Source organism: Mesoplodon bidens (genome assembly GCF_964165515.1).
Source record: "Mesoplodon bidens genome assembly, chromosome: 9".
In the NCBI taxonomy this organism is placed as follows: domain Eukaryota; kingdom Metazoa; phylum Chordata; class Mammalia; order Artiodactyla; family Ziphiidae; genus Mesoplodon; species Mesoplodon bidens.
The window spans coordinates 64264457-64279580 of record NC_138166.1 but is presented as its reverse complement, the minus strand read 5'-3'; the positions used below and the strand labels follow the sequence as shown (position 1 = coordinate 64279580).

The 15124-nt window shown below is 36.0% G+C and overlaps 1 protein-coding gene across 1 annotated transcript in view; it reads left to right on the top strand.

Annotated features, from left to right (window-relative positions):
• Window positions 1-14225, top strand: part of DPY19L2 (dpy-19 like 2) — a 94700-nt gene extending 80475 nt beyond the window's left edge. The window contains exons 18-22 of the mRNA XM_081243908.1: window positions 1863-1982; window positions 3119-3293; window positions 6701-6800; window positions 8112-8237; window positions 13722-14225. Of these exons, the coding sequence (XP_081100034.1) occupies window positions 1863-1982; window positions 3119-3293; window positions 6701-6800; window positions 8112-8237; window positions 13722-13878 (678 nt within the window). The 3' untranslated portion in view covers window positions 13879-14225. The remainder of the gene's footprint in view (window positions 1-1862; window positions 1983-3118; window positions 3294-6700; window positions 6801-8111; window positions 8238-13721) is intronic.
• Window positions 14226-15124: the final 899 nt, after the last annotated feature.

The following is a 15124-nucleotide window of genomic DNA, read 5'->3' as shown; positions in this document are numbered from 1 at the left end:
TAATTATAGTATTTAGATAATCGAGAACTGTCATGCACAGATGGGTTTAGACCAATTTTGTGCAGTTCCAGAGGTGTGGAAGTTGCAGGAAAACATTAGTTCAGTTTTAGAAAAGATTTTCTAACATGTACAGCTATCCGTCTTTGTAATAGGTACTCCTATGGCATATTCCTTTTCAGGAAATAGTGAATATTCAGTTTATAGATTTATAGAAGTGATCCCTGTTTTGGATAGATGATTAAAGTAGATGGCTCACATAACCTACCAATCTGTGATTTAGTGGTCCTAAACAAAAGGACCTATCTGAGGATGAAGTGTGTTGATGTCTTGTCTTCTCTCCAAAACGTGTTCCTGATTTTGTCCAAAGGTGAGTTTGACTAAAGAAAAATGAAGGACTGATTTTGAAATAAATGTTCCACATTCCAACTCTGGGTTCAAGAATTATTTAAAAAATTAACAGATTTTCCATTTTCAAATATCATTTAGAAAAGGAAAAAAGGTAGCTTTAGGTACAGTTTTTGCCATTCTGTTTTAAATATAAATTATATATTTCTGATTATAAGAATAGCACGTGTCTTTAAAATTTGAAAAATGCAGAAAAATCACCATTCAGAAATAATTTCTGTTAACTTTTTAGGTATATTCTCTTATAGCCTTTTCCCCCTGTGCATGTATATACACACATAGATGGTTTTCACAGAATTAATATTATTCTGTAAGTATAGAGTTTTATATTCTGAAAACTTTTCCATGCCATTAAATAATCTTCCAGTATGTAATCTTTTAATGGTTGTATACATGTGAAAATGCAAAAATTCACTTCAGCAATCATCTTTGTAGAAGCATTTTTGTGTTTTGATTATTCCCTTAAGTTAAATTCCTAGAACCAAAATTTAAGTCAAAGGAGTTGGCTCTTTTCTAGGGTCTTGATAAATATTGCTAAATTACAGAAATATACAAATTATTTTGGTGTGTTTCATGGCATACTCTCTAACACTCTATTAATTTAATATTTGTCAATTTTGTAGGTGAAAATATTATCTTTACTATTTAATTTGAATATTAGTGAATTAGAACATGAATATTTAGTTGTGCTTACTTTTGGTTGTATTAATTCTTTGTCCATTTTTCTAGTGAGGAGTTTGTTGATATTTTATGAATATGTCTGTTAGAAAAGTTTTGGTTGAAACCTTTGCTCAGAGGAACCCCATCTTAACATGGGATGTCCTACTAATTAGTACAAGTATTTATACAGTTCCACTACTTCTAAAATAATCTAGTTTGTGTTATGATTTTTGTTGCTGACTGAATGACACAAATTTGTGAAGCATCCCATATTTTTATGTCTCTGTGACTCCCTTTCTAACCTGGTGTAGGTCCTTGCTCAAATGCCACCTCTTTGAAGAGGCCCACTCTGATGATCCTAATTACACTTGCAACTTCTCCTGCCTGTGGTCTCACACCACACCCTGCACTTCAGTCTCCTTTCCTGGCTCTGCTTCCCTTTCCATTGCACTTACCACTTTCTGATAGACTGTATGACAGATTTTGTTATTTGCTATGTCTATTTATTTTCTGTCTCTCCTTAGTAAATGTACTAAAATGTGAGCCTCGTAGGACAGGAATTGCTCAGTGTTGTTTTGTTCACTACTATATCCAAAGCACCCAGAACAGTACCTGGCATGTAGCAGGCATTTGATAAATCTTTGTTGAATGAATGAATAAATATTAATAGACTTATTACTAACTTAAAAGATCCTTGCCCTAGTGAATAATAATAGTTTTAATATACTTTATTTTACATATATTAATTAAAAAATATATATAAAGTGAAAATGTAATTTTGTTTTGTGTTTCTATAGCTAATTTTTCACACATTGCAGTTGTTTGCATTTACTTCCCTTGCCATTTTAATTCTGAGGCTGAAGCTCTTTTTGACACCTCACATGTGTGTTATGGCTTCCTTGATATGCTCTCAGCAGGTAAGGTATTCATTCTTATATAACTACACTATAACACTACAGCAACTACGGTGTAGTTACCATGGCTTTGCTGAGTAATCCAAAACATAAAAACACTTGGTGTTTTTATCTTAAATGATTTAAAATGTTAGTTCATGATTCATTATAGAGTAAGAAAAGCAAATTCAGGTAGCTTTGAAAATTATTCCTAGATTTTAGCTGATAATTCTATGACTTTCCCCTCTATTAGTATCCTCTCCACAAATATAGTTTTTTGAAGTTCAGGTCAGTGTAAGAGATCCTTGGCCTGTCAAAACTATCCTCAAGTGCTCTTGTAATACTAGAGAAGATGCAGCGTAATTGCTCTAGTATTGTCTTGTTGGGCTTGGATAATATGTGGGGAAAATTGTCAATTCTGGGGTTCTGATACTGTATGCAAAGGAGCTAGACAAAGTAGCTAGAATTTTGGGACCAAGTTATTTCTAGAGACACCTTATTTAGTTTTGATTACAAGTGTCTTGCCTCAGAATATCATAATGCTTATATTCCTGAGAGGAGTATACTTGTCAGTACTAGTGAGGTTTCCCTAGTTATTCAAGATGTCCATAAAAGGCAGCCAGATGTTATGGATTTAGTTCCAGGATGTTTCAGAATTGTGATTTGCTAATCTTAATTCCTGGTAGTAAATCAGTACTAGAAGGATCAGGTATTCCTTCTTTATTTCTTTTAAGAGGAAAGAAAGCTCCATTTTTTTTTCTTTTTTTTTGCGGTATGCGGGCCTCTCACTGTTGTGGCCTCTCCCATTGCGGAGCACAGGCTCCGGACGCGCAGGCTCAGCGGCCATGGCTCACGGGCCCAGCCTCTCCGCGGCATGTGGGATCTTCCCGGACCGGGGCACGAACCCGTGTCCCCTGCATCGGCAGGCCGACTCTCAACCACTGCGCCACCAGGGAAGCCCAGAAAGCTCCATTTTTAACTGGACTCCAATTCCAAAATATTTGCTGTTTTTAAACAATAGGTGATGATTATTATATTCTGTATATTGTTAGTATCAAATGGTAATCCACCTTGGTTTAGGTAGAAAGGTGGTAGTTTATTATTGACCCAATAGCCCTCTTCATATAAGAATTATAAATAATTGGTTTCTTTCATTTCAGCTCTTTGGCTGGCTTTTTAGGAGAGTTCGTTTTGAGTATGTTATCTTTGGCATTCTAACAGTGATGTCAATACGAGGTTGTGCAAACCTCCGTAATCAATGGAGCATAATAGGAGAATTTAATAATTTGCCCCAGGAAGAACTGATACAGTGGATCAAATACAATATCAGACCAGGTATGTAGCTGTTTGGTTATATGTATAGCTAGCACACACTCACGCACACACATTATTATTATATGTTATTATACATTTGCATATATTGTACAGTTATCATTTCATATATATGTGTATGTGTGTATACATATAAAATTTTAAAATACATATGCATTCATACCTTCACAGATTTTGAGCATGGTAATTTCAGTGTTCACCAAATCAAACCTTTTTAAAAGGTGATTTTGTGTCATCTTTAAACCCCTCCTAGGTACCTGTCAAAAAGAATTTTAACTGACTTTAAGAGTTATTGATTGTTCACAAGTTATGTGCTATAACTCTGAGATTATTGTATTTTAACCATAACAGTGACACCTCAAAGAAAAAAAAAACCTTTAATGAGAACTTTCACACCTGTGACAGGCCACTGGAGAAGATAGTTTTGACTGTGGGGAGGTTAACAATACCTCTCCCATCACTTTCATTAGTGCCTACTCTCTGCTCCATGTCTGTAAAACCAGTCACATGCAGAAGAGTTAAAATCTTGGATATTCTGTTTTCTTCACTAATGCATCTCAAAAAGATGAGTATACATGCTATTTTTAAATACTTTAAGATATTCTTTTAGCTTATCTTCTTTTCTTGCTATCTTTATCCAAAACCACCTCAAGCAGATTGATATTTATTTCACTTTTGAATACCTTTCCAGAGGATAAATATATTCTACATTATTTTCTGTAAGTAACCTATAGTCTTGTCCTAGACAATTTTTGACATTTCATAATTTTTTTCTGGCACAAGTTCTTCACTATGGTTTATTTAAATTTATCCTGTGACTCCTTGAGCCAGTTTCTTCTTATCTCTTATTTGGTAGTCATCATTTTACTAACTAGCTATCGTTAAGGTAAACTCTTATGAACTTCAATGCAGATATTTGGCCTATGGCTTTCAAGGGGTGTAGGTGACAGTGCCTCATCACTTAGAGCTTCCAGGTTAGTTTAATCAGAATTTTTGAATTAACACTTTACTGACTTTTTCCCTGTAGTACAATAGTACAAGGTAGCTAGTCCCTTTACTCTCCCTTGCCCCTCCCCACTTACAGCTGTTTTTCCAAAGCTTTAAAAGATACCTGCTCTTTTCATGTTTGCTTGTGTCTTTCTTTGTTCCAGTGTTTGTCTTGGGTTCTTGGCAGAGAGAGCCTATGTTTGGCAACTTACCCTTCTGAGATAACTCTCACAAACTCCTACCTCATTTTTGCCTCTTCTTTGATCTTACCAATCTTTCTCATCGCTGTATTATGAGTTCTGTCATGGTTACCACATGGTTTATTAAATTCTGTAGTAAAGGTGGAACTAGAGCTTACATTCAGGTCTACCATGTAAGGTTGTATAGTTTGTACACAGCACAAAGGTGCTTAGTTGGGAGGACAAGTGGGAACTGATATCCAGCCTGTGGTCCACTTACCAAGTCATGTATGTATTAGTGAGGCTTTGTCAAGTTAAAGGATAATTTTTTTCTAATACATACAGTAAGCTAAGTGGAGATTTAAATATATTATAGAAAAGATCCTATTGTTTCCCTGTCACGCTCATGTTTACTTTGCCCCCAAGAGGAAAGAAGCATTTGGGGAGTATTTTCCCCTTCTCTCTGTTTCATAGCTGGTTTCTTCTCAGTGCTTCCAGTTCTTGCTGAACAGGCTTACCTAGTTTCTTCTGGATGACCCTGGCCCTGAGCTTTGGGTCCTTCTAACCCAGAGTTTCTCAAGCTTGGCACTGTTGATATTTGGGGCTACCCTGTGCATTGGCAGAATATTGAGCAGTATTCCTTCCTTCTATCTGTAGATGTCAGTAGCCCCTCTCCCCCCACAGTGTGCTAACCAGAAATGTCTCCAGAAGTTGTCAGTGTCTCTAGGAAACAAAATCACTTCTGGTTGAGAACCACTGCTGTAGCCTAAGAGCTTTTCATCATTAATTATTGAATCTTACAATAATAAATACACGTCTACTTCAATTTATTTATGTATTTTCAAATTTAAGGCATATAAAGAGATATTCATGCAAAGTTATATTTATTTATTTACTTATTTTTTAATAAACTTATCCATTTATTTATTTATTTTGGGCTGCATTGGGTCTTTGTTGCTGCACGTGGGCTTTTTCTAGTTGCAGTGAGCAGGGGCTACTCTTCGTTGCAGTGCCCGGGCTTCTCACTGCAGTGGCTTCTGTTGTTGCGGACCATGGGCTCTAGGCACGTGGACTTCAGCAGCTGTGGCACGTGGGCTCAGCAGCTGTGGCTCACAGGCTCTAGAGTGCAGGCTCAGCAGTCATGGCGCATGGGCTTAGTTGCTCTGTGGCGTGTGGGATCTTCCCGGACCAGGGCTCGAACCTATGTCCCCCGCATTGGCAGGCAGACTCCTAACCACTGCGCCACCAGGGAAGTCTCCAAAGTTACATTTAGAATGCTTAATTATATTTGAAAGTAAAGATTCAATTATTTACAATAGATCTGAATAATATGCCTTGTTCTTATTAGTGATTTTACTGTGCTGATTAAAAATGACAATAACCTTCCTAATCATATAATCATTTATTGTACAGGAGTGCCAGGAAGTAAGTATTTGGTCTTTTTGTCTCCCAAGAGACAGAACTAAAACTGAAGCCAGACAGTAGATTTTAGTGTAAGACTAGTTATAACCAAAAGGCAATACATTTATACAAGCTATTACTCCAGAAAGTACTACTAACAAGTAATGATATGGTTTGATGAAATGTATACATTTATAAAGTCAAACAGAAACTAAGAAAACTTAGTTATGAATATTTAAAGGTGATCTGAGGGAAGAAAACAATGCTTTCATCTGGAAAGTTCTCGAGATTACAGTTCACAACCCACAAAAGTCACTTTAAAACATGTACCATAAGACTTGCCCTTTATAAAGTCTCCCAGTTCCTAGAACTTTAAACTATTGGAAAAAGATATCAAATTTTACAATTCTTTCCAGTCCTGTGTGTCTTTGTAGTGCTGTCTCTTAGTATAGCGCTTGAACATGGTAGTATGATGTAGTGAAGTGGCTAAGAGGGTTGGCCCTGATACTTCTAGCTGTGCAGTCTTGGGCAAGTCACTTAACTTTGCTGTGTCTCAGCTTCCTGATCTACAAAATAAGAATACATAGAACCCACCTCAAAGCTGTGCAAATTAAATTCTATAATCCTAGGAAAAGTATTTAGCAGTTCCTGGCACCAAGATAACATTTAATGAAAGTTGGCTATTGTGTAGACCATCAGTAAATATTAAGCGAAGAAAAAGAATGCTGCCAATGATCATTATTTAAATGTACTTCATCTTTCTTAATCTGGGTTCAAATATTACAGATAGGTAACTTTTGGTTTTCTTTAAAACATGTTAAGGAATATAATCTTGTTTTCCAGATGCTGTTTTCGCAGGTTCCATGCCTACAATGGCAAGTGTCAAGCTCTCCACTCTTCACCCCATTGTGAATCACCCACATTATGAGGGTGCAGACTTGAGGTGGGCAACTGATAGAATACTTCAACCAGACACACTAACGACTTCTACTGACTCATAGGAATAGGGAAATTTTTATACACACACGCACACACACACACACAATCACTCTTATCCTCATATTTGCGCTAGAAGTTAAAGAATAATAACCATTCAGAAATTACAGTACATACCTGTTGACTTAAAGTAACCTTAATGAACCTCTGAAAACTGAAAAATACAACACCCAGTTTTTCTCAAAGTGAAAAATATGTCACATTTATGACTAGCCTCTGTGTGTTTATGTGGGTGTGTGTTCCAGTGAAACTCCTAAGTAACGGTAATAAGAGTGGGGATAGATTTGGCTCATGGCCATAGTTTGCCAACCCCTGTTCTAGATTCCACAGCCCCTCTGCCTGGTTTAAGAAACCATTCTTCATCTTACTTGTGGCCAATGATTAGCCTTTTTGAACAGATAGAAAAGGTACATGAAATTTGCTATATTAAATGCTTTTATGAAACTTTGGGGTGCTCTTTTGCTAGCTGATTATGGGAACTCTGGTTTCCACTGAGGTCTGAAAGTTTTGTTTTCCTTAAATGACTGACTTTTAAAAATTATTTTAATCATTCTAGTAATTGGGTAATCATTTCCTTTTAGTGTATTTTTGGCTTATTGTTAGAGGTAATATTTTAAATTATTTAAAGTTTTATGTTTGGTTGTGGAGATTGGGCATTCTGTATGCTTGAAATCCTAAGAAAAGTCTAATGCATAATTGATAATTTGTTCAGGATTTTATAAAAACCCCCATTTAGGGCTAAACCATCTGTTGTACCATATTTTGGTAAGCATCCCTGTCTCTCAAGCTTCTGTTAAGTTGCTTTCTCTACGTGACTACTACCCTAGATGCCCACTGTCTAATTGTTCTATTTGCTACATTCAGCTTCAACTCATATGCTTTTCAGAGTTTCTATGAATGAAATTATCTACTGAAATCTATATTTTCACTATATTTAGCCCCTATCTGAATTTGTTCCAGATTATTTTATGAATTATGCAAAGCAAATTTTATATTCTGAACTATTATACTGCTACCTACCTCTAGACTCTAAACTGGTTTATACACTAATAAGCAGTACCTGCAAAATTCAAATTGCTGTAAGTTTAAGCACTTGCAAAATATAAGTAGACATGTGGCAATTGCTATTCCCAAAATAATTCATGCTATTTGGGGTCATATATAATCAATGCTCCATCCAGTAAGCATTGAGGTTTTAATTTGGTAACAAATCTATTATCATTTATTTTAAAATTTTTTAACTTGTTTGAATTTAAAGAGCTCGGACAAAAATAGTTTATTCTGCATATAGTCGAAAATCTGCAAAAGAAGTGAGAGATAAGTTGGTGGAGTTACATGTGAATTACTACATTTTAGAAGAGGCGTGGTGTGTTGTACGAACTAAGTGAGTATGAGCCCTGTGGTATATAATATGGTATATTTTAAAACAACAAATGTTTTACTTTATTACAGCAGTCCTGATTCTTTAAAAATTTTTATTTTAAATTAATTCCATTAAATTGTTGCCCTGGTATTTTATTTAAAATTATTTCATGTAGGAAATTAAAATTATACTATTATTTAAGCATAATGTAATTTTTTTAAGTATAGTATATTTTGCTATCCTAATTTTTTCATTTTAATTTAACATCTTAAATGTAGTTTTTCTCCATAATCTTCAAATTTTTATAACTTTTTTTTTTTTTTTTTTGTGGTACGCGGGCCTCTCACCGCTGTGGCCTCTCCAGTCATGGAGCACAGGCTCCAGATGCACAGGCCCAGCGGCCATGGCTCACAGGCCCAGCCACTCTGCGGCATGTGGGATCCTCCCGGACCGGGGCATGAACCTGTGTCCCCTGCATCAGCAGGCGGACTCTCAACCACTGCGCCACCAGGGAAGCCCTATGATAACTTTTATTAGAGGTCTGAAATACAGATTTGAATTTACAACCAAGTGAGATATTAGCATTCTGCTACTACAGCTGATTTACATTGGATTTATAAGACTCTTAAGAAAAGTTTCACGTAACTCAAAAGGACATAATAAGAAACGTTTCTAATTAACATTTTTTCATTTCTAAATTTTGAATCTCTAATAATACATAAAATTCTAAGATGTGTAATGGATATCTTGAGACCTTTGTTTAGTCTCCTTGATTTAAGAAGTCCTTAGTTATATTAATTTTAGCACGAAGAACTTTCATTTCTCCTATGGATAATTAAGAATTGGCTATAACAGACTTTGAAGAGCTAAGTTTGGAAATTTTAGTAGCTAATTTTTATATCTAATTTTAAGATCTAATAAATATGTATAGGAAGAAACGGCGTCTTGCAAAAGAAGAAAAAATATCATAATGTATATGCTTATCATATTAATTTAATTTAAAGCTTAAGACAAAACATACTTCAAAACAGCATATTATCACAAATAAAGGTGGACATTTTATGATGACAAAAGGATTAATTCATCAAAAATATCTAACAGTTTTAAATATGCATACCTCTAAACAGAGCTTCAAAGCACAAAAAATAAAAATGTGTAGAACTAAAAGAAAAAATAAACAAGGCTTTAATCATAGTTGGAAAAGTTAACATTTTTTTCTCTACTAGGAAAAGTAGATAAAAAGTCAGTAAGCATATAAAAGAGATGAACAACAAATAGTATCAAATAACCTGACCCAACTGACATTTATTGAACACTACAGGAAACAGCTGCAGAGTACACATTCTTTTAAAGGGCATGTGGAATGTTCACCAAGAGAGAACATATGCTGGGCTGTAAAATGATCTCAATATGTTTAAAAGGTTTTAAATCATACAGAATTAAAATAGAAAACAATAATAAACAGATACCTAGTAAATCCATGCATATTTGGAAATTAGGCAGTAAACTTATGGGTAATTTATGGGTCAAAGAAAAAAACCACAAAGAAAATTTTAAAACACTATTTTTTACTTGAATGGAAAAAGGGGTCTTTTAACAATATTGTTGATCTAACTGGATATAATATACAGAAAAAAATTAAACCATGACCCATACTACACCGTACACAAAAATTAACTTTATGTGGATTATAGAACTAAATGTAAGAGTTAAAATTGTAAAGATTTCTTAGAACACAGAGTACTAATGATTTTTAAAAATCAATAAATAGTATATATCAGAATTGAAATATTTTCATCAAAAAGACATTAGGTAAATGATAAGGCAAGCCACAGACTAGAAGAAAATATTTGAAAGCATATATCTGATAAAGGACTTATAAATATAGTTCATATAAAGAAATTCTATAGATTAATAATAAAATGATCGTACAATTGAAAATGGGCAAAAGACTTGGAAAGACATAATTCACCAAAGAAAATGTGTGACTGACCGATAAATACAATTTTTAAAACTAAAATACCATACATTGGAGAGGATACAGAATAATTGTAAATCTCCTACATTGCTAAGGGGAGTGAAAATGATACAACCATTTTGGAGAACTATTTGGAGGAATCTTAAAAAAGTTTAAGCACACATCTACCTTATTACTCAGCAGTTCCATTCCAAAGAACTTAAATAAGAGAAATTAAAACATCTCTCTAGAAGGGGTGTCATAGCAGTTTTATTCATAATAGCTCAAAACCTGTAGGTAACATGTTGCTTTTAAGAATCTCTCTGTATGTTTAATTTTTGTCATTCTAATTACAATGTGTCTTGGTGTGGACCTTTTGGGTTAATCCTATTTGGGACTCTCTGTGTACCTGGAAGTCTGTTTCCTTTCACAGGTTAGGGAAATTTTCAGCTATTGTGTCTTCACATATGTTCTCTGCCCCTTTTTCTCTCTCTCCTCCTGGGACCCCTAAAATGAGAATGTTAGTATGCTTGATGTTGTCTCAGAGGTCTCTTAAACTGTCCTCAGTAATTTTTTTTTCTTTTTTCTGTTCAGCACCAGTGACATCCACAACTCTGTATTCCAGTTCGCTGATCCATTCCTCTGTATCATCTAATCTACTGTTGATTCCTTGTAGTGTATTTTTTTCATTTCACTTATTGTATTATTCAGCTGTTTGGTGGTTCTTTATACTTCCTACCTCGTTGTTAAACTTCTCACTGTGTTCATCCATTCTTCTCCCAAGTTCTTTGAGCATCTTTGTGATCATTACCTTGAACTTTTTATTCGGGATTGCTTATCTCTACTGCACTTAATTCTTCTTCCAGGGTTTTTATCTTTTTCCTTTGTTTGGAACATATTTCTCTGTCACCTCATTTTGCCTAATTTGTCGTTATTATTTCTATGTATTTGGTAGTTTGGTTACACTTTCCAATCTTGGTGAAGTGACCTTCTGTAGGAAACATCCTGTGGGTCCCAGAAGTGCACTCCCCTCTGGTCACCAGAGCTATATGCTCTAGCGTTGCCCCCTGTGTCAGCTGTGTGGGCCCTTCTGTTATGGCAGGCTGAGAACTATGGATGGTCAGGTAGATGTGGCTGGCCCCCAGTCCTGTTGGTTGCCAGGCCCTACCTTGTGTGGAGGCTACTGGCCAGTGGTGGGTGGGGCCAGATCATGAGGCACCTGGCTATACGTTCCAGGGTGTGGCAAAGCTGATGTTGGCCTGCTGGTGGATGGGGCTGTGTCAGGCTAGCTGCTTGACCTGAGTCTTCTCAGTACTGGTACCCACAGGATGGTGGGTCGGGACAGGTCCTATGCTAATAAGCTAGAGGAAGAATTCCACGATGGCGCTTACCAGCACCTGTGTCCACGTGGTAGAACAAGCTCCCAAAAATAGCTGCTACCAGCATCTACGTCCCCAGGGTGAGCTCCAGTTGCCTCCTGCCTCTCTGGGTGACTCTCCAAGATCAGCAGGAAGGTCTGACCCAGGCTCCTTTCAGATTACTGCTTCTACCCTGGGTCCTGTAGTGTGTGAGATTTTGTGTACACTCTTTAAGAGTGGATTCTCTTTCCCACAGCCCTCTGTCTTTCCCAAAAGTAAACCCTGCTTGCCTTCGAAGCTGAATATCCTGGAGGCTCATCTTCCTGATATAGGATCCCGAGCCCAAAGTGGGGCTCTGATCCTTCACTCTTGGGGGAGAACCTCTGCAATTGTAATTATCCTCCCATCTATGGGTCACTCACCTGGGTATATGATGAGTCTTGACTATACCACACCTCTGCCCCACTTACCTGTCTCATTGTGGTTCTTTCTTTATATCTTTAGTTGTATAAGATCTTTTCTGCTAGATTCTGGTCTTTCTCGTCAATAGTTACTCTGTAAATAGTTGTAATTTTAGTGTGCCCATGGGAGGGGGTGAGCTCAGGGCCTTCCTACTCCACCTTCTTGGCACACCTCCTTGGAAATAATCCAATTTTAATGTAATTTTAATGTAAAGTAAATTGTGATAAATTGAAGATGTCTGTTGTAATCCCTAGAGCAAACCACTTGAAAAATGCAAAAGCAAAAAACAAAAAAAGCCGAATAAGCCAGTAGATGAATTGAATGGTATAATAAAACCTTTTTGCTTTACATAAAAGAAATCAAGAAAGAAACAGATGATCAAAAAAGATACGAAACAAATAGAAGAAAAAAAGGAAAGTGGCAACCCTAAATCAAACCATATCAGTACTTGCAAATGTGAATGGGGACTAAACACTCCAATCAAGTGTCGGAGATTGACAGACTGAATACAAAAGCAAAACCCAACTATGTCCTTCCTGTAAGAGATGCATTGTAAATACAAATACATGAAGGAAAGGTTGAAGGAGAAAGGATAGCAATGTTACCATGTGAGTAACCATGCATGTAACATATGCTAGATATGCATTATCTAGCATATTCTAAAAAAGGCAATACTATAGTGCAGAAGGGAGATCAGTGCTTGCCTAGGTTTATATTTGGGGGAGAGGGCTGACTCTAAAAGTCTACAAGGGAACTTGTTGGGGTGATGGAAATACTCTGTGTTATGATTATGATGGTGCTCACACACCTATACACATTTGCCCATGCTTATCAAACTTTACACATAAAATGGGTGAATTTTATCGTACATAAATTATACCTCAATATAGCTGTTAAAAAATTAGAAACCTGGGCTTCCCTGGTGGCGCAGTGGTTGAGAGTCCACCTGCCAATGCAGGGGACACGGGTTCATGACCCGGACTGGGAAGATCCCACATGCCGCGGAGTGACTGGACCCGTGAGCCATGGCCCCGGAGCCTGCGTGTCTGGAGCCTGCTTGTCCGGAGCCTCTGCTCCGCAACGGGAGAGGCCACAACAGTGAGAGGCCCGCGTACCACAAAAAAAAAAAAAAAAATTAGAAACCAATTTTGCCTGACTTCTTCCCTTTAATGACTCTCATGCTGGGTTGTTGCCTAGTGAGAAGTATTATTTCATTCAATCCATTCAAAAGGGAAAGAATTGAGGAGAATAAAGTTGGCAGAAGAGCTTCTCTTCCCTGCTTTGGACTATATATGTTTTCATGCTAATCCAAGTCAATTTAAGCTCAAAAATATGAAATATGAAATTCAGGAATTAGATTAACTTTCCTTTAATTTGTCTCATTCTGCTATAAATGGGCCTTATGTTTGGATGGCAATACCACTTAGAAAATATATTCATTTATATTTTACTTTGAAAGTAGATTTTTAAATGTATATTTCTGAATGTGCATTGAGCCCTTATTATTTGATTCAGTAATATATTGGTTATTTGGTTAAGTGGAACATGAAAATGCAGCGTATTTTCATTTTATTATCTCTAAATTTTAAACTTACGTTTTTTGAAATGATGCTTTAAAATCTTTAATTTATTAAATTAGTCTCTCAAAATCTAGGAGATATTTTATAATTATATTTCTTCTAGATATGAATGCATTTTTAATACAGATATATGTGCCTGTTTTTTCAGGCCTGGTTGCAGTATGCTTGAAATTTGGGATGTGGAAGACCCTTCCAACTCAGCTAACCCTCCCTTATGTAGCGTCTTGCTCAAGGATGAGAGGCCGTACTTCACCGCGGTGTTTCAGAATAGTATATACAGAGTGTTAAAGGTTAACTGGGAATGAGACTACCCCTTTACACTGTGGTGCAAAGAGGTGCATAATAAACAATCACTTTCGTTTATTTACATTAATAAAATTCACAAGCTTTAATAAGGGACCCTTAAAAAGAAGATAATAAAAGTGATTTAAATTTTTCTAATTGCTAAAAGGTAAATTATTTCATTGTTTTCCATTGAATGTCAGCCTTATTGAGCTTGTCATATAAATGAGTAAATCATCTTAAAGTTGTTTTTTTTTTTTTAGATTTTTTTTTATTAGTTTCTGCTTTATAACAAAGTGAATCAGTCATACATATACATCTGTTCCCACATCCCTTCCCTCATGCATCTCCCTCCCTCCCACCCTCCCCATCCCACCCCTCCAGGCGGTCACAAAGCACCGAGCTGATCTCCCTATGCTCTGCGGCTGCTTCCCACTATCTATCTACCTTACGTTTGGTAGTGTATATGTCCATGCCTCTCTTTCGCTTTGTCACAGCTTACCCTTCCCCCTCCCCATATCCTCAAGTCCATTCTCAAGTAGGTCTGTGTCATCTTAAAGTTTTAAAGAAGAAAAATATATGTAAAAGAACAATGAAATTGAATAAATCAAGGATACGTAAGTCCTTTTGGTATCCCACTAGGTGAATTGCTTCGGATTTTCCTTAGTTCCAGGATGTACCAGCTCAGACTCTTTAAACCATTTAGAAGAGACTAATGCAGTCTCTGAAATGACACTTCCTTAAGATCCTCATACTGATCACAACCTCTTTACATCTGTGAGGAAATTTGTTTGTAACCATTGTTTATTAAGGTTGTTTTTGCTTTTAGTAGCCCTCAGGAAAGATCTTTAATAGCTTTTAAAAACTTTTTTATCATTTCAGGTTAGGTATTTTTAAAAACAGCTTATTTTGTAATGTTTTCAATCTCTTTAAATTTATTTACCCAGCCAGATAAGTATTTTTCACTGATTAGTTCTCAATTTGAGTTCAACAGATTATTAATCTGTCTTTAGAATTCAGTGTTTTTTCTTTTATTATCCAAGTAAAATAAAAGTTTTTACAGTACACAGCCAAATGTAGGGGTTAAACATAATCAGAAACGAAAATCCAGTTAAATTTATCAAATGAAATTTGAAGATTCTAGATCTTGAATGAAGCAAAGGCATTCTCGAAGCCCTATAAGCTCATTGGACATAGTCATTTTTTCTGGTCACCATCTTTCATAATTAATGTATTTTAAAGTCCTTTATTTATTTTTGGTTTTGGATG